Source organism: Rhincodon typus, chromosome 26, assembly GCF_021869965.1.
Source record: "Rhincodon typus isolate 14 chromosome 26, sRhiTyp1.1, whole genome shotgun sequence".
Lineage (NCBI taxonomy): Eukaryota > Metazoa > Chordata > Chondrichthyes > Orectolobiformes > Rhincodontidae > Rhincodon > Rhincodon typus.
In genome coordinates, this window is record NC_063357.1 from 29,693,243 (window position 1) to 29,714,133 (window position 20,891).

Consider the following 20,891-nt stretch of genomic DNA (forward strand, 5'->3'; position numbering starts at 1 on the left):
CCTGCTGTGTTCATCCAGCCCTGCACCTTGTTGTCTCGGATCCTCCAGCATCTGCAGTTCCTACTATCTCTGATTTAGTGTAATTTGGTGTTTGTTGGTTGACATAAACATGGCAAGCTGAACATCCTGTATCTATGCTGTGTGACTCTAATGGCACAACGTTGCAGCAAAGCAGGAGCGAGGGGAGCTAGTAATAATTAAATTGTGGTTGCCAGGATACACTGGAACACCAGATACACTGGTTCTCAGTGAATTTCTAGTCTCGTTGCTGAATACATAGCAACTCGGTGTGCTCCAATTTCACTGCTACTTACCATATTTCATATACTGTTTTTTTCTCAATTATTTCCTTTCACCTCCCGCAGGGCGACCCTGTGGAGAACCATGAGAGTGAAGATTACCCCCTGGACAGCAGTCGGGGCTCAGACCTCTCCGACATCATGGAGGAGGATGAAGAAGACCTGGGATCAGACGCACAGACAAATGAAGAAGTACAACAAGATTGCAGTTTGATCAGGAGCAACTCACTAAAGGTAATTGAATCAGAGATAGTAGGAACTGATCTCAACTATTTTCAGCCTGAATTTGCTGCCCCTAGGGGAAGAAGTGGACAAAGATAATTAAGAGAACTCAGACTGAGGTCTGGAATTTGTGGTCATTATGATTAGCATATTGTTATGCATGTTTTTCTTTCATTCCATTCCTGATTTTTCTCCTCAGGCTAGAGTTAAGTCACAATGCGCACAAGAAACAATTTTATTGTCCTCATTCTTTCTGTGAGGCACTCTGTCAATTGGATAGACTTGTCCTAGCTGATCTGAGTAAAAGCAAATAGTAGCTCTCATTTATTACTCTGAAAACTGTCATATTGTCACAAATACAATGAAATATTTAGACAATACAGATTTTCTAAATTGACACAGCACACATTATATTGCATAATGGTTATTGCTCTGCAGAGGCCCTAATGTGGTGAAAATTATAATACTTCCCAAAATACAGAAATGAAAAAACGTATCCACAAGTGGATTGAGGACTTGGAAGCACAGCTTATAGAAGCCTGAATCTGAGAGAAATTGGTATTGCTTACCCGAGAGACTGCAAAAATGGTAGCATTTGCTGATTGCACAGATTGAACATGTAGGTTTGTGATGTGCAGGGTGGCAGGCTGAAGAGTAGGAACTTGCTTATTTGTTCATGTCAATATGTCAAACACAGCCTCAACAATGTTACCTCATTTCATAGGAACACAGTCCAAATACAGAGAATAGCATGGCCTTGGAGACAAATGTCCTGAGGAGAAATGTTTTATCCAAGTTTTGGCTATTCTCACAAGTGTAAATATTGCGTCTTTTGTGGCTGAGGGGAGGGCGAGGGGTTTGGGCGATGGAGGTGGAATGATGGTCCAATGGTAGCTGTAGACTTTATCCTGTGTGCTCTCAGAAAAGCCAGGATTTTTTGTGAAAGGGAATTAAACCAATAAAAAAGAGTAGGAATGAGAATAAATGAACTTAAATAGATAACGTTCTCTCAAGAAGAAGTATGAAAAACTATGAACAATCTAAATAAAATATATAAAGGGAGACCAAGATATACCAGAGACAAGAATGTGTTTGACAGTAAAATGAGACGGTGTTGTTTATCTCCAAGCAATAGGTAGATGCTTTCACATTCGAGGAATGCTGAATAGTATCACAAGGAGGGCAGCGCGGTGGCTCAGTGGTTAGCATTGTTGCCTCACAGCTCCAGGGACCCAGGTTAGATTCCACCTTTGGAAACTGTCTGTGTGGAGTTTGCATGTTCTCCTTGTGCCTGCGTAGGCTTCATCTGGGTGCTCTGGTTTCCTCCCACAGTCAAAAGATGTGCAGGCTATGTGGATTAGCCATGCTAAATTCCCTGTAGTGTCCAGGGAGGTGCAGGCTAGGTTGATTAACTGTGGGAAATTCAGGATTGCAGGGATAAGGTTGGGGGTCATTCTGGGTGAAATGCTGTTCAGAGGGTTGGTGTGGATTCGATGGGCCAAATGGCCTGCTTCCACACTTTAGGGATTCTATAATTCCGTGATTGAGTGTAACCTGATTGACGTTCCTGAATTGTAACTGATTTTCCAAACTGATTTTGAGCATTGAACTATTCAAAAAGTGCCGTTTGATAAATATGTAAAACATTTTATCATCCTTTCTCAATGGCTAAATGCATCATGTAACTGATAGTATGAACTGGAGTGCACTTCAGCAGGGCTGCAATTGATATCCTACCAGGACAGGGGTTGCTAGTGCTTTGAGGCTATTCGCACCAACGTGGCAAGAGATAAAAACCTGTGTTTCAGAAGAGACAGCAGCAAAGTTGGAAGGAGAAGGTAATAAAAGTTAAATGAATGTAGGAGGCTGAGTAAACAAAGACTCTAAAATAAACAGGAGAGTAATTGTTGAATGATTAGTGGTATTTACTTTAATTCAAGTACTCCATGAATAAAGCAGATGAACTCAGGGAAGGTGGATTCTGAGTTATTGAAACATGACTTAAAGAAAGGAAGGAATTGCAGATCAACATTCCGAGTTAGAATTTTCAGACAAGATAGAAAAAGGATTAAAGAAAGTCTGGTCACAATATTGATTAAAGGAACATTCACTGCTGTGAGGAAGGATGATATGCTAGAAGGATCATCAAGTAAACCTATATGAACTAAACTGAGAAATAAAAATAAGAAGCAGTTACACTGCTGGGAATGTACTATGCACCTTCAAACTGTCAGAACGAGATAGAAGAACAAATATAGAAATAAATTAACTGCGGTGCAGAAACACTAGAGTAGTAATCGTAAGGAGATTCAACAGTCCTGATATCAATTGGGTAAAATTTATGTTAAAGGTGTGGAAAGCACAGAATTCTTAATGTGTATTCAGGGTATATATAAATAATAAACTATTTAGCTGGCAAACTTCAAACCCAACAAGAGAAGTGGCAGCCTTGAATACTTTGAAGGAATGAAGCTTGCAAGTAGAAGGGATATCAGTGAGAGAACACTTCAGTGATCATGGGCATAATTCATTCAGATCTGCTGCAGTTATGAAAGAAAGACAAGAGGTGAAAGTTCTAAATTTCAGAAAATCTAAGCTGAGATGTGATTTGGCAAAAGTAGAATTTGAATATCTACATGTAGGTAAAACATTGTACGAGTAGTGGGATGCATCCAAAATCGTCTGAATAAATAGTTCCTGTTAAGGAAATGGATGTGCCTCTCCAATCTGAACCTCCAGATGTCAAACATCATACAGAGTATCAGAAGGCAATAAAGGCTTGCAGATGTCAGATGCCAAGAAATGAATACCACAGAAAGATGGGGTGCTTAAAAGGCGCAGAGGTGAAATTGGAAAAGAAAATTGAAGGCAAAGAAAAATAATTTAGAAAGAAAACAGTTGATGTCAAGGAAGGCTGAAATGTTTTACAAATACATGCAGAGGAAAATAGGAACAAACGAAAGAGTAAAAACCAATAAAGTAACTTCTTTGTGGTGGCAGAAGACGTGCGTGGTTCTTAATGAATGCTTTGTGACTGTTTTCGCAAAAGAGGGAGGTGAAGCAAATATTGCTGTCTTGAAGAGGAATGTGAAATATTGGCTAACATACTTCTACAGAGGGAGAAAACATCAAACGGATTTTGCATCCTTGAAATTGGAAAAATCACTAGGCCCAGAGGAAACATATTCTAGGCCGCTTGAGTAAGGGAAGAAATTGCAGAGCCTTTAATAGTTTTCCATTTGTTCCATGTTAGGAGAGGTAAAAGTACTGTAATAAGATGACTGATATTATATCATTGTTTAAAAAAGGAGGAAAAGATAACTTGGAAAATTATAAGCCAGTCTGCCTTACCTTGGTTGTGTACAAATTATTGGAAAATATTCTGAGACAGCCTAAATCATTCATTGAAAAGAAATGGAATGATAACAAATCCATCAGGAAGGCTGACGTTTCGGGCCTAGACCCTTCATCAGAAATGGGGGAGGGGAAGGGAGTTCTGAAATAAATAGGGAGAGAGGGGAGGCGGATAGAAGATGGATAGAGGAGAAAATAGGTGGAGAGGAAACAGACAGGTCAAAGAGGCGGGGATGGAGCCAGTAAAGGTGAGTGTAGGTGGGGAGGTAGGGAGGAGATAGGTCAGTCTAGGGAGGATGGACAGGTCAAGGGGGCGGGATGAAGATAGTAGGTAGGAAATGGGGGTGCGGCTTGAGGTGGGAGGAAGGGATAGGTGGGAGGAAGAACAGGTTAGGGAGGCGGGGACGAGCTCATGTTTCCTCTCCACCTATCTTCTCCTCTATCCATCTTCTATCTGCCTCCTCCTCTCTCCCTATTTATTTCAGAACCCCCTTCCCCTCCCCATTTCTGATGAAGGGTCTAGGCCCGAAACGTCAGCCTTCCTGCTCCTATGATGCTGCTTGGCCTGCTGTGTTCATCCATCTCTACACCTTGTTTTCTCAGATTTTCCAGCATCTGCAGTTCCTACTATCTCTGATAACAAATCCATGCTGGTTTCCTTTAAAAGAAGGCCCTGTCCTTCTAAACTGATTGAATATGTTGAGGAGGTGACAAGGAGCATGGATGAAGATAACACATTTGATCTAGTTTGTATGAGTATTATCAAGGCATTTGGCAGGGTACCCCATGGCAAACTGATCAAAAATTTTAAAAAGTGGATTCCAGGGGAAAGTAGCAAGTTGGATCCAAAATTTGCTCAATGATCTAAGGAAAAGGATCACATGGGTAGTTAATTTTGAGACCGGAAGGTCATTCCACTATATTTCACAAGGCTGAATTCTTTACTTTTTTTTTAATCATATATCAATGATTTAGATTTAAATGCAGGGAAAAAAATTACAAAGTTTCCAGAAGACACAACAGTTGGCCCTGTGGTTAATAGTGTGGAAGAATGTTGTAAGCTGCAAGCAGATATCAGTAGTCTGGACAGGTAGGCAGAAAAATGGGAAATGAATTGAGTTTGGAAAGTGTGGTATTGCATCTGAGGAGGGCAAAGATAAATGGGTGGGTACTGAGAAATATATCCAGCTGGACCTTGGAGTGCATATCCACAGATCCCTGAAGGTAGCAGCATAGGTAGTTGATATGGTTAAGAAGGCATTTATGATAATTTTCTAAGAGCAGAGAGTTTTTGCTAGAACTTATAAAGCATTAATTTGACTGCAGCTAAGAGTACTGCATGCAGTTTTAATCACCATTTTTATTTTTGGAGCAGAAGATACTAAAGAAAGACTTATTTGAGTTGCACAAGATTAGAAAGGGGCTAGATAGGGTGAGTAGAAAAAACTAATTTCCTTTCACAGAAAAGTCAATAATAGGGAGTATAGATTCCTTGTAATTGATGGAAGAATTAGGAAGGAATTGAGGAGAATTATATTCCCCCACTGTGTGGTGTCAGTTTTGAATTCATAGCCTGAAAGGATGTTAGAGATAGAAACTCTTCAAAAAACACTTGGTGCAGTTAAAGTGTCAGAACTACGGTGCTATGGATAAAGAGCTGGAAAACAGCATTAGGTAAGATGACTATTTTTATGGCAAGCATGGACGCAATAGGTGAAATATCCTCCTTCCTGGGGATAAATCTTATGTGGCTTAGTTAAGAAAGTTACCTCAGAGTACAATGCGGCCTTGATCAGATGGGCCAATGGGCCAAGGAGTGGCAGTTGGAATTTAGTTTAGATAAATCTGTGGTGCTGCGTTTGGAGAGGCAAATCAGGGCAGGACTTATACACTTAATGGTAATGGTAAGGTCTTGGAGACTGTTCTTGAACAAAGAAACCTTGGAGTGCAGGTTCGTGTTTCCTTGAAAGTGAAGTCGCTTGTAGACAGGGTAGTGAAGAAGGCATTTGGTATGCTTGCCTTTATTGGTGAGTGCATTGAGTACAGGAGTTGGGAGGTCATGTTGTGGCTGTACAGGACATTGGTTAGACCACTTTTGGAATACTATGTGCAATTCTGCTCTCCCTGCTATTGGAAGAATGTTGTGAAACTAGAAAGGGTTCAGAAAAGATTTACGAGGATGTTGCCAGGGTTGGAGGGTTTGAGCTATAGGGAAAGGCTGAATAGGCTGGGGCTATTTTCCCTGGAGCATCGGAGGTTGAGGAGTGATCTTATAGAGGTTTATAAAATCATGAGGGGCATGGATAGGGGAAATAGACAAGGTCTTTCCTCGGGATAGGATGTCCTAAACTAGAGGGCATAGATTTAAGGTGAGAGGGGAAAGATTTAAAAGGGAATTAAGCAGCAACTTTTTCACACAGAGGGTGGTGCGTGCGTGGAATGAGCTGCCAGAGGAAGTGGTGGAGGCTGCGACAAATACAACATTTAAAAGGCACCTGGATGGGTTAATGAATAAGAAGGGTTTAGAGAGAAATGGCCAAATGCTGGAAAATGGGACCAGACTTATTTAGGATATCTGGTGAATATGGACGAGTTGGACCGAAGGGTCTGTTTCTGTGCTCTACATCTCTATGACTTTCAGTGAGGAAGTCTTAAGTTCCATTTGCTTGTGCATACTGTTTCTTTTCAACAGTTAAATTCCTCAAGCCACTCAGTTCAAACTCAGCCTGATTCAAAATGCTATCAAATGACTCATGCTGAAAATTGTGAGTGGAAAATTGTTGGGTGGTAGGAGGTCGAAACTAAATTGATGCACAGTGGGAGGAAATCCCACCCTTCGGAGGGGCTGTCTGATCAGTTTGGCTGGATGCTCTAGCAGTCCCAGCAGTGTCAGAGATCAATAATGGGTGGTGTTGGGACTTCAGGCAGGCCACGAGGGAGACCTAGTGGAATCCAGAGTGAAGTAAGCCAGGTAGCTTTGGGCAGACTTCTTGTTGAAACCTTGTAGAGGGAGGGCTAATGGACTAGGGGATGATTTTCAAACTACTTGCAGGTAGGAAGGAAGCAGGAGCTATCTTTTTTGGGGGTGGTTCCTCTATTGGATAAAGGGTATCTCTGAACATAATGCACCTTTCCTTCACTCTGTTTGAAACACGAGAAAATAATCCTTCTGAATGCCCATGCCAACCATTTTCTGACGTAGACAGCATAAAATTGGCATCAATTGAGCTGTAAGCGAGCTTGATCGATACTTAGTTATTTAAATATGATGGGCAGGCTGCTGATTTTGGGTTGGGTGCTGATATTGGGGGTAGGTCTAAGGTGGTTGGCTAGCCACCCCACCTATATAATATTCTCCTTGGCTAAAACACACCCAGCAGAAGCATGTAATGTCCAACTCAGGGTCAATAGCAGCTGAAGCTTTCCTGTGAGACTGAAGTAGCTACTTTCTGTGTAGGTTTGCAGATGATGAATAGCTTGGATATTGGAGAGTCGTCACACCCCAGCATGGACCAGCATCTGTAGGAATGGAAGGCAAGAAAGAAACTTGTTCTTAACTGGATTCATATCAGAGCAGGACTTCTGTGCCTTCTTTTTATCATATGAATGGGATGTTACAGCTCCCCATCTGTTTGAGTGTTGAAGCAAATGTGCTGGGCAGTAAGAATAGTGAGCAACCAATTTGAAAGAGGTTGGATGTGAAATGATGCGTACCCATGTTAATATACCCCAGCTTGAGTAAACCCACTCACTGCCAGAAGTGTCCTCAGCCCAACCATCTTCAATTGCTTCACAAATGATCTTCCATCCGTCATAAGGTCAGAAGTGTGGATGTTTGGCACCATTTGCAACTCCTCAGATACTGAAGCAGTCCATGTGCAAATGCAGCAAGATCTGGACAATATCCAGGTTTGGCCTAACAAGTGGAAAGTAACAGTCACTCCAAAGGAATGCCAGGCAATGACTATCTCAAATAAGAGTCAATCTAACCACTATCCCTTGACATTCATTGGTGTTATCATCACTGAATCCCCTGTAACAGTCAACATCCTTGGGGTTACCATTGGCCAGAAACTGAACTGGTCATGAAAAATTTAGTAACTACAAGAGCAGATCAGAGGCTAGGACTACTGTGGTGATTACTCACCTCCTGTCTACCCAAAGCCTGTGCTCCATCTACAAGGTACAAGTCAGGAGTGTGATGGAATAATCCCCACTGGCTTGGATCGGTGCAGCTCCAACAACACTTAAGAAGCTTGACACCATCTAGGACAAAGCAGCCAGCTAGACTGGTACCACATTACAAGCATCCTCTCCCTCCAAAACCGACGCTCTGTAGTAGCAGTGTATGCTATCTACTAGATGCACTGCAAAAATTCACCAAAGATCCACTTTCCAAACCCACAACCACTTCCATCTTGAAGAACAAGGACAGCAGATCCATGGGAACACCAGCACCTTCAAGTTCCCCTCCAAGCCACTCACCATTCCAATTTGGAAATATATTGCCGTTCCTTCACTGTTGCTGGGTCAAAATCTTGGAATTCCCTCCTTAAGGGCATTGTGAGTCTACCTACAGCACATGATCTACAACGGTTCAAGAAAGCAGCTCACCACCACCTTCTCAAGGGTGACTAGGGACGAACAATAAATGCTGGCCTGCCAGTGTTGCCGTCGTGCCACAAGTGAATTAAAAAAATTGAAGAGCCAATTCTAAATTTAAATTCTGTGAATGGTACCTTTAAGGAACCAAGTTAACAGCCATAAACAATTGGCATTAAGTTGCTCAGTCAGTAAAATAGTCATCATGAGAATACCTTAGCTCAGAAACTCATCATATTACCAGTAGGAGTTGGTCTTTCTTGATTCCTGAAATGTATGGGTAACACTGTTGACATGACATGACAAAATGTATGCGCTGGAGATGGCAGAAGGAGAAACAGCGCACTGTTCTGCAGATTGCATGATTTGTCTTTATTAATGCAATTTGAACCTACAAATTGTTATTGAGTGGAGCCAACTCGCGATGCAAGTATCTTCACGATAAGAGTACAAGTGTCTTTACATATATCTTAACTGTGCAAGGCCATTAATGAATTCAGAAGCATTAACTAATGTCCTGCTGAAGATGTTTGCAATCAATTCCGTGCAGTGAAACCTATGCTAATGGGTCACCTTTGGCAACCATTGTTATAAATTGCATTCTAGAGTTAATTCAGTGCCGTTAAACTTCGGAATCTTTTGACAATATTCCAGAAAAGATCTGGAAAGAGGAGGTAGTATAAATGTTTGAAATAAAATGATCAGAAACAGCATCTAGTGAAAACACTTATTGCATTGATTTTGTGTGCTCATGGAGTGTAAATGTAAATGCTTAGCTCATCCTAATAACAATACCTCACGCCTTGCTGTATAAATACTGGAAGCTAGATAGAAGCATGTATGCTTTGACCTATTTGATGCCTGAATGTACTGAGTAAAACAAAAATGAAACAATTCACTGCTTGGATTCTCTTCAACTTAGGCAAATGTATTATGATGTGAAATATAACATCCAAAGTAACTCTATTTGCGAATCTTATCTGTGGAAAGTTTTCTAATTTTTTTTGATGAGACAAGCACACATCATTAGCAATTTATTTTACCTTCAACACCATTGTCAGAAATCAGGTTCTGGGAATCACTTATTGCTAATGTGGTTACGGTATCACGTTTCACTGAGATGAGTGTTTCAAGTTTTTTTTTGTATTTGAAGCTTTTTCTCATATTGTGGATTTCTGTTGCTTTATTGTGCTTTGAGTTGATCTTGTTTCAATTTTCACTTCACTTTTTTTTCTTTCTTTCTCCCACCCCCACCCTGTCCTTGCATGCACTCAACCACTGTACATGTTAAACCATATCGCAGCAACCTGAGCAGTATGAAACTGATAGCGATGAGGAGTTTCTGGAGAAAATTCTAGAGCTTCCTCTGCAGAAACGTTACAGTAAGAAACTATTCAGCATTCCTGAAGTAACAGAGGAAGAGGAGGAGGAGGAAGAGAAGGAGGAGGAGGAAGAGAAGGAGAAGGACCTAGAGATGGTCTGTAACAGCTGCCAGCGTGGTCCCAGAAGCCAAGAAGAAGAAAAAGCCTCTGTTCATTCCCAGGAAAAAGAACAATCAGAGGAACAGGATCAACTCTTTGAATGTGTACAGAGCACTTCTGAAAACCGCAGAGATACCAAAAATCAAGAATTGGAAGAGAAACCAGCCCCTGATATCAGTCAGGATATCAACAAAAATGGAGCTCAGGAAGTTGTGGGTCCTACTATTCCACAGAATGAGCTGAAAGCTAAGGATTTGGAAGAGGTGTCAATATCTGACAGTATCTCTGATCAGAGCAATAAGCAGGAGCCAGATGAGAAGCAACCTCTCTACACAAAGACTAATGTCAAAAACAAAGAATGGAGTGAAGAGGCAAGTGGGTGTGCATGTCATAGTGCTGAGATTCATCATATATACCCTCAAAAATATAATAGGTCCCACCAAGAGGAAGAGACCACAGTAGAATATGTGCAGGACAACACTGTTGTTGACTCTGAACTAGATGTTACTGAATGTTTGGCGAAATCACAACCAGAGGAGGATGACAGGAATGTTTTAGAGCCAGATGTCGTTGACCTACCATCTATCTTAAAGATGCAATCTCAGACATGGATGAGGTCCACAGATCCCAGAGAGGTGAATGCAGCAGGAACTGGGAATCCAAATTACAACAGGAGACAGCAGATATCTCACGAAAATCTAGAGATAGATATAGAATATGGCACTGAGGAGGAAGAAGAAATAGTGACATCCAGCTTGCACTTCTGCCCTCATGTTATTCATCCGGATCAAATGCGATCAAGTTGGTGGTACTGCAGCAAGACTAACAGAGAAAATGCAAGTGAGTGTTCAACGTTGTGTGAGTTCATGCAGTCAAATGAACAGAGGCAGGCCTGTGACAAAGGCATTATTTTTGATTCAAACACCAGCAGCACCAAGTCTCCCCATCATCATAAGAAAAAGAATAAGTTTGTTTCCCCCAGGAGACTGCAACATTGCGAACGAAGCAAGCTAAAAGGAAGGATGGCAGAGGAGGCTTGGAACATGGAGCCTGATGAATTGGGAAGGACAGGAGCAAGGCCTGAGGATTCAGCATGTTCACGGGTGTGTGTTTATCTCACTGGTCACCTACACCATCCTTTCCTTAGTTCTATTATTTGTAGTTGTCAGTTTGTCTCATTGCTTGGTGTGTTTCCTGCTGTGTGCCAGTTATACACATCACCTTCAGATAGTTGTTTGATAGTACAGAACTTGTGTATAACTGAAAAAAAGAAAGATTTTGTTCAAGCTTTTCCTCTTGCACCCATCAGGACAATTTGCAAGAAATGCCTAAGTAGAGGGGACATTTCAAGGGTGCTGATTGGTTGGCAAGTAGATTCTGATTGGTAGAGGCATTGCCATAAAAAATGTACCAGTTAATGATAATGGCCGTTAACTGCCGAACACTGTTCAAATTTTAAACAAGACAGGTTGCCACTGATTGGAAAAGGTATTGTATGAGAAATTAACCAGAGAATGGTTATCACCCATTATAATAAATTAAAGTAAGTGTGCAATGTGTGTGTAAGTGTTTTTTTTCTAGAAATAACAGGGATCTGTGTAGTAATATGTGTCACTTCCAGTACACATTGGCTATGCCACACTGTAAGCCAACTGCTAATTCTCTCATCTTGTACAGTATAAATCCTTTGGTGTTCCTTGTGAACTGTGCTGATGAATTTGAGACAGAAAGCTCTGGCAAAATGTATTTTCTCAGCAATAAATCACCTCATTTCTGGTAGATATTCTGAAGCCACAGCCCATGCTTTCCTAGCATCAATGACTTGCAGAAAGCTCATATCCAACTAAACTAAAATTGAACCTATCTTTCAGGCTGTCAATGTTACGACAATTATTAACCATTAGAGGGTTATTGCTCTCGTATTGTTGGATAGTCAACTACAATTACAACTGCAGTTGGGAATTCAGAGCTTCAAGGCATCCATGATGTTGATGCTAGATTTATGCTAGGACACCATGGTGGTGATGCAAAGCAGAGTTTCACGAGGATTTCACAAACATTTTATTGTCATTTTTGAACTGTTAATTGCCCAGTACCACAGTTATTGGTTCTTCCTTACAAATCCAGTTTATGCCTCAAGACAACATTTTGAAGTTGTACAACAATAGGATGAAGTGCAGTTTGTTGCAGGTCTCTAGATGGAGATGGGAGTAATTTGATAGAGGAATTAAGGAAGATGTAAATGATGTATAATGGCATAACAAAATTTTAACTCTAATGTACTAAACCAACCTAGTGACAATCCCGCTTGAGCCTGTTGTAGTGATTTAGAGTTGAGTGATCCTATAACTACTGGTTTGAATTCAGTGTAGCTGGTGAAATAAGAAATCCAAACGTGTGCTGTTCAGTATTTAATTTCTTAATTTAAGATTTTTTAAAAATGATCTTTTCCCATTCTGGGATTCTGCCTTATTATCCTTTCAAACAGCTCCTGGGTAATCCTACAGAGGTGGGTGACAACCACCTCCAGGAGATTCGTGCTGTGATTTGTTTCTGTCTTTGGGAGTGCATGATCTTGTGAAGATGTGACTGGAACTAGATATAGTGAATGTATGACGTGTTCTGAAGGGCTGCAAAACATTGCAATAGTCCAAAACTCAATCTCAAGATTGATTGGATCTGTGAATGTGAGCACGTATGTTATCAGCAGAAGGACAGGTTGAAATAATTATATTAAGTACCTTACCAAAAAGAATATATACAGTACAGTAATATCATGGAATACAAGAAACACACTGCATTTATTTTGAGATTTCTGTGAAATACTGGATACATAAAATATACTCCCATTCAAAATCAACTGATTTTCAGTTCAATTGTTTACTTAGAGAGAACTAGATTGATATCTGCGAAGCATAGAAACATAGAGATATGGAACAGAAGTCAACTACTCTTTGAGTCTGCTGTGCCATTCAATTCATTAGGCTGATATTACAACTCAGCACTCTGTTCCCACTTTCGCCCATGCCCTTTGATCCCTTTAGCCCTAAGAACATATATATATCTCTCGAAAAACTTGAATGTTTTGGCCTCAACCACTTTCAGTGGAAGAGAATAATTCAGGTTAGGCAATGAGCATAATAATAGCACTCTGATTTACTTTTCCTCAGAAGGTTGTGAAAGAAGCTTAAACATTGAGGTAGTTCATATGAGAATAAAAGTCTGAATGGAAGAGAATCACTGGTCAAATTAGTCTTTCATTTCTGTGGACTCTAATGAGAGAGATTGTAGTGTGCTGGTAAAGTCATTGGATTCGGAATCTAGAATCAAGGCTAATGCTCTGGGAATATAGGTTCAAATCCTACTATGAAATTATAATTTTGGAATTAAAAACTAATCTCTGTGAAGGTGACCATGGATCTGTCATAAACTGTTGTAAGAATCCATCATTATGGAAAGAAATCTGCTGTCCTTACTCAGTCTGACCAATATGTGAGCACGCAGTGTTCATTTCACAATTCTAGATTGAGAATCAGTGTCATGCAGCACTCACTCAAATCCCTAGTGCCCTGTAGGGAGCAACACACAAATTGCATTAATTTACAGGGCAAAGTATCGTGAAGATAAAACAATCTAGCTCATGTTTGACACTGTTCATTGCCTTGCCAATGTAATCTTTGGGCTATAAAAGTAGATCAGCAGGATCTGGCTATAGACTGGGTCCATTGTAGACCAGAAACTGCAATGTCCCAGGAATTGTAAAATGCTCAGGCCTTCTTAAAGAAGAACCCTAAAGTCTATTGTACAGAAATGAAGAATAAATGGCTTGTCATGGATTACTATGTAACATGTTCTATGCACTTTACAGCTGATATCTGGATTCTATAAAAAATTATTTTAAGTACTGAATGTCAAAGACAGGCTAATTGAGCTGGCTGTAATAAATATGAAAATCCATTCCTAATTCACAAACACAGTTAATTTATGGGCCATTTTCCATTCAGAAGCTATCATCTGCACAAGGTCTTATGCCAGCAGATGGACGATCTGAGTGAAATGTGTATTTCTGTGAAGCCATTGCTGCTACTAGTTTATGCATTGAGCCTTACTAAGACCGAATGGCAACCCCAATCTAGTCATTGGAATGAGGGCCAAGTAGATCTCATTGACTGAGATCCTTGATTGAGTCTGTTAACCTGGACCAGTCAGGGAGCCCTGGCTGACTGATATAAACAGAATATTCAGAGATTGTCCTCACTGTAGGGACTGGCTGTGAGCTAACTGGTCAGAGTCCATGTACTGTCCACGTGTGAAGGGTGACTTGGTGACAGGATACCAGCCTCCGTGCAGTCATTTCAGTGATTAAGGTTTTTGCAAAGATTTGTAGCTCAGGTTGTGGGTGAGGTTGTTGACTTGCTCGCCGAGCTGGCTGGTTATCGTGCAGACGTTTCATCACCAACATCATCAGTTCGGCCTCCGATGAAGCGATGTTGTTCTACTCCACTTGGAATTTATAGGATCCGGTCTGTTAAGTCGGGTTGTGTCATTTCCAATTCCATTCTACATGATTCCACATGTTTGTTGATTGCATTACAGGTTGAAAACCAGGCCGCTAGGAATTCCCGTGCGTGCTTGTGGTTGGCTTGAGCTAGGATGGTCATGTGGTCCCAGTTAAATTGATGGCCTTCATTGTCCAAGTGCATTGAGATGAAGGAAGGTTCGTAGTCTCGTTTTGCTGCTAGCTGGTGCTCGTGTATCCTGATGGATAGTTTCCTTCCAGTCTGGCCGATGTAATGTTTGTTGCAGTCATTGCAAGGTATTTTGTAAACTACATTGGTCCTGCGTGTCATGGGTATGGGGTCTTTGGTCCTTGTGAGTGTTTGTCGTAGTGTGGCTGTGGGTTTCCTAATGGTCACAGCAGTCTCATTGTCAGTTCAGATATGTTCTTGATATAAAGTATTGTGGCCAGTGTGTTAGGCCATACTGTGTCCTCTTGCTGTTGTCTATCTAGTAGGCACCTGCAGATGAAATTGTTGAGTTAGCCTTCTGACTGCTTGCAGATCTACTGCATTTTCATGTATTGGGAGCTTAACTTTCCCTGAGGCACCAAAAACTAAAACCTTTCAAGAGTTGTTGGATTAATTTAAGGAATATTATGAGCCTAAGCCTCCTCTAATCCTGAGATGCTATCGATTTTATTCAGCAGTTTGAGACCAGAGGAATCTGTATTAGGATTTCTGAGAATGTTGAGATGATTGGCAGAGATATGTGATTTTGGGTTAACCCTGAATGAGATGCTGAGAGACTGTTTGGTATGTGGGAATAATGACGTAAGCAGGCAAAAGCGCCTACTAGCTGAAGCCCAACTGGACTTCAAACAGGCTCCACAACTGGCTTTGTCATTAGAAAATACAGCAAATGGAGCATGCGAGCTATAGGGCATCCCAATGGAATGGATACCGTCACCTGTCCGACTGAGCTTGGGGAACACCACTTGAGTATAGGCAATCACAGAGCCTCATGCTGGCCATATCCTGAACGGAGGGATCCAAGGTCAGTACATAGCAAAACCCTAAAACAAAGCTGAGCCTCGGCCAAATGGCTAAAATATTCTTCAGGATCTATTGTAAAGCTATTGTAGTTGCTGCCGGTATGCGGATTCAACACAGCAAAGGAGTCCAACAAAGTCTGATTTGAGTAAGAGAACTCATAGGTCAATATCCAGGAGAGTATACACCCTGGAAAGTCCACCTATATGTAGTTTGGAACAGTTAAATTGCTTAGCAACATCCAAATCAGAACCAATGAAAATTAAATCAGAGATAGTAATTTCTGAAGAAGGGTCTAGCCCGAAACGTCAGCTTTCCTGCTCCTCTGATGCTGCTTGGCCTGCTGTGTTCATCCAGCTCTATACCTTGTTATCTCAATCAAAATTAAAGTTTGGTTAATTGGTCACCCAGCTCTCATGGATGTTGATACCAGCAGAGTTATATCAGTGATTGCAGAACCAGTCTTTAATAAGATTTGCTTTAGATTCCAACTGTTAAGTTTGTGCAAGACCTCAGCCAGACCGAGAACATATACTGAGGAATGGTTACAGATTGTTTATATAAATGACATTGGATGAGAATATAGAAGGAACGGTTAGTAAGTTTGTGGATGACACCAAAATCGGTGGCATAATAGACAGTGAAGAATGTTTTCTAAGATTACAGAGGGATCTTGACGAAATGGGTCCATGGGCTGAAAAATGGCAGATGGAGCTCAATCTGGATGAATGCGAGGTATTGCATTTTGGTGCAACAAACAAGAGTAGGGCTTATATAATTAAAAGTAGGGCCTTGGGTAGTGTCGTGGAACGGAGGGACCTAGGGGTTTAGGTACACAATTCTTTTAAGTTTGTCACATATAGACAGGATGGTAAAGGCATTTGGCACGTTTGCCTTCATTGCTCAGTTTTTTGAGTATAGGAGTTGGGAAGTCATGTTGAGGTTATATGGGACATTGGTGAGGCCTCTTCTGGAATACTGTATTCATTTTTGTTCTCCCAGTTATAGGAAGGATATTATTAAGCTGGAGAGGGTTCAGAAGAGATTTATCAGGATGTTGCTGGGTATAGAAAGTTTGAGTTATAAAGAAAGGCTGGATAGGCTGGGTCTTTTTTCACTAGAGCGTAGGATGTTGAGAGGCGACCTGATAGAAGTTTATGAAATAATGAGGGGTATTGATAGAGTTAATAGTAGTTGTCTTTTCCCTAGAATGGGGGATTTCAAGTCTAGGGGCCACATTTTTAAGCTGAGAGGAGCAAGATTTAAAAAAGACATGAAGGGCAGATTTTTTACGCAGTGGATGGTTCGCATGTGGAATGAACTTCGTGAGGAAGTGGTAGGTGTGGCTACAATTATAACGTTTAAAAGACTTTTGGATAAGTGCATGAATAGGAAAGGTTTGGAGGGATATGGGTCAGGAGCAGGCAGGTGGGACTAGTTTAGTTTGGAGTGATGGTTGGCTTGGACTGGTTGGACCGAAGGGTCTGTTTCTGTGCTGTATGACTGTATGACTCTATGAGGGTACAACATTGGTTCCAGTCTCTTAAGAGAAGCATTTGGTGCAGTTGCCAATGATTGTAGTAAAAGGCTCATGCCCAAGCTTGATGGGGCAGAATTGGTTGAGAATTGTTTGACCTTGATTGACCAAATACTTTTCGTTTAGAAAATGGCTGCCTGAGTGAAGTCCTAATTAAATACCCAGGAGTTTTTCAGGAAGGTCTAGGAACATCAAAGGAGCCAACACCACCTTGCATGTTGTCCAGGAAGCAATCACACAATTCTGCAAGGCCTGCCCAGTGCCATTTGCCTTGCGGGCAGAAGTGGAAGCAGAAATCAGGAGACTGGAAAGTGAAGAAATCATCAAACCTGTGCAGTTAGCAAAATGGGCAGCACCAGTCATACCGATTATGAAGCCTGATGGTTCGGTTTGCCTTTGTGGGGATTTTAAGCAAATGGTAAACCACTTCACACAATTGGATAAATACCCAATCCCTTGCATAGAGGATTTACACACAAACCTGGCAGGGGGCTGTCCTTCATGAAGCCCGACATGAGCCATGCATACCTGCCATTGCAACTAGTTAAGGGGTGCTAGAGGTATTCCTCAATTAATAGCCATAAGGGTTTAGACCAATATACAAGACTGCCATTTGGGGTATCATCAGTCTGCACCATTTTCCAGTGAATGATGGAGAACATTTTACACTGGCTACCCCAGGTTGCCATTTATTTGGATTACATACTAATAATAGACAAGACCAATAAAGAGCACTTGGAGAACTTGGACATACTGGTTAAATGTTTCCCAAGTCCGGCGTATGCCTTAGAAGGAAATAAATGTGTGTTCCAGGCACCTCAACTGGCTACAGTGTCAACAAGACCACGTTACATCTGTTGGCAGATAAAGTGAGGGCAATCAAAGATGCCCCAGCTGCCCTGGAGCTTAGATCTTTCTTTGGGTTGGTGAATTATTATGGAAAATTCATACGTAACCTGGTCTCCATCCCGGTGCCCTTACACCTGCTATTGAGGAAAGGATCAGCCTTACAAATGAACAAGAAGTAGCCTTTAGGGAAGTGAAAAATTACCTAAGATTTTGGCCCACCACAATCCCAAGTGAGTGGTGTCACTGGCATGTGATGCCTCCCTGTATGGCATTGGGGTAGCGTTGGCCCAGTGGATAGGAATGCCTGAACGCATATGCTTCCTGGACTTCGGCTGTTGTCAAACACAAATATGCCCAGATAAAGAAGGAAGGTTTGGCGGTCATCTTGAGAGTGAGAGCATTCCACCAGTACTTTACAGACGTAAATTTGTAATAGTAAGTAACAAGTGTTTATGGGTTTCAATTCAGATGCATAACTTTCACATTTATTCAAATACCCCACCACTGTGTAACAGAGCTGAATGTGTAGCTTTTAGCGATGAATGTGATGTAGGGTCTGTTTCTATGCTGTATGACTCTATGACTTTATATCAGATTTATAAACCACTCATTGAGAGGAGGAGTGACCTATGATCATAAGGAAAAATGAACATACAGGAATTATGATCATGATCTAGGTTGACATACCAGCCTCTTGTTACAATTAAGGTACATCTAGTCTCAGGACAATGGCAGGAGCAAGAAGGGTTAACTTTTCCATGTGTTCCTTATTGAAAGCTCTGCAGATCCAGAACTAGAATATTTTTGCAGTCTGTCATTCATTCTTGTTTAGCCTGTGCTCTTCTAACATTTGCTGTCCTCATTGGGAGAAAAAGAGTGCCCATTGAACTCAATTTTTGAACGAGATCACCATTCTACTGTTATGTAACTTAGAAAGGATGTGTAAATATTGAACTGCGTTTTCAAATGACTACTGGGGAGAGAAAATTCTACCAGAAATGCACACCACCTCAGCTCTCTCTAGGATATAACCACCCAACCCCAACAAGCACAGTGCTTGTCAGTTATGTCGCACTGTGTAGTAAGGTAGTGCTTTCACTTGTCAGCATTGAAAGTTCAGTATATAAATGAGGAGCATGATAGGCCTTACACTAAAGATAACAAATGTTTACAGCGAGCAGTCATTCTGTGTAGAATCAATTCATAAACTGTCACAGGCTACTGAGTTTGCTGGTGTGAGAGAGATCTGCAGGCAACAGTGCGTGAGAGATTACAGTGGGTCTGCTGGTATGTACAGTACTGATGAATTAGGTGGCACTGTATATGTGGAATTGGAGTGAGGGTACAGGATATGTGATACAGATGAGATTGCTAGAGGAGTGCAGCCAGTGTGCAAACGAATAGGATGAATTTACTGGTGTGCAAAACTGGTGTTTGAAGATAACGTAAAACCTGGCTGAGTTGCATATATGCTACAATCTAATATATCTCAGATCCTCTTGCTTCGATCTTCCTGTGTTGTCTGTTTTTCAGGGTTTTGCAATAAACACAGATTCAGTATCACATGGTCTACCTGATTCGCCTGCAGTACGAGGTGTACATCTCAAGAATAGCCCATCTCTCAAGGTTCGCAGAGGAGAACTGTCCTCTTCTAAAGGTCAGTATCAACACTCCTCAACTGCAGCAGCTTCCATGACGTCAAAATTAAACAGAAAATCACCAGCATTGCAGTTTATTTCTTACCCAAAGTAATATTTGCTGCTGCCATAGTTCGTGGAGATGTTTTTTGTGTGGACCTGAAACCAAATATCAACATTTCAGTTATCATGCTAATTAAATCCAGTCCAGCATTAGCTCCCCACAATTGCACACTTGCTCAATCATTACATGATCGGAATTTAATGAAATGCAGCAATGAATATAAAATCAGGATATAATATGAACTTGTATAAAGCCTTAGTATGCTGACCAAAGATAAGTATTGTGTGCAGCTTTAGGATCCACAATTGTATGACGGATGCATCACAGATTTAATAAACATTAAAAGACTGCCGATACTGGAAATTTGAAATAAAGTCAGAAAATGGTGGAAAATTCAGCAAGTTTGACAGCATTGGTGTGGCAAGAAATAACAGTTAGCAATTCAAGTCTGGGGTATTTATTCTGATGAAAAGATGCATACTTGAAATATTAACTGTTTCTCTCTCCACAAGTGCTGTACCAGTTGAATAATTCCATCATCTTCTGTTTTTATTTCACTGAGATGCTTTCTGATATGACGAAATACAAATGCAAAGTGCTACTTCAAATGAAATAGTCCTTTTATTTGATGGAATAGAGGAGATTTGTAAAGATGTTTAAGTTAAAAACAGGTGGCATGTGTAGATATAACAAATTACTTTTGTTACTTTATTTGGTCTTGGGAGAGGCTGTAGCCACGGTCCATTTTTATTTATCCTGCGCAAATAGTGGTAGGTGTACTCTTTGGGACTCTGCAGTCCTCTGCTTGGGAATTCTAAGATATTGCTTTGTAACAGTGGTGGAAAGTCACCATAGTGTCATAGAGTCATACAGCATGGAAGCAGACCCTTTGGTCCAACCAGTCTGTGCCAAACATAATCCCAAACTAAACTAGCTCCACCTGCTTGCTCTTGGCCCATATCTTTCCTGTCCTTTCCTAGTCATGTACTTAAATAAGTGTATTTTAAAGTGAAGTTAAAGTCACAAAAGTCTGAGAGACTGTTCCCTTCTAGAGGGAGAGAGAGAAGACTGGTGGTGAGTTTCACCTGATGGCTACCACCATATATTACATGAGTGACAAGGTTAATAAAGCCTTTCTGGTGACCTCAGGGATCATCATCTGAGTGAACTCAGCCAGTGCGGGAATCGAACCCATGCTGTTGGCATCACTCTGCACCACAAACCAGATATCCAGGCAACTGACCCCCATTGAATGACAACATACATCCAAGTCAAGATGCAGTAGCTTGATTCTTAT

The 20,891-nt window shown here is 41.1% G+C and overlaps 1 protein-coding gene across 1 annotated transcript in view; it reads left to right on the forward strand.

Annotated features, from left to right (window-relative positions):
* LOC109913295 (peripheral-type benzodiazepine receptor-associated protein 1-like) overlaps positions 1–20,891 on the forward strand; it is a 208,984-nt gene that overhangs the window by 164,968 nt on the left and 23,125 nt on the right. Inside the window, 3 exon segments of the mRNA XM_048612371.1 lie at positions 281–533; positions 9,781–11,061; positions 19,427–19,550. Of these exon segments, the coding sequence (XP_048468328.1) occupies positions 281–533; positions 9,781–11,061; positions 19,427–19,550 (1,658 nt within the window).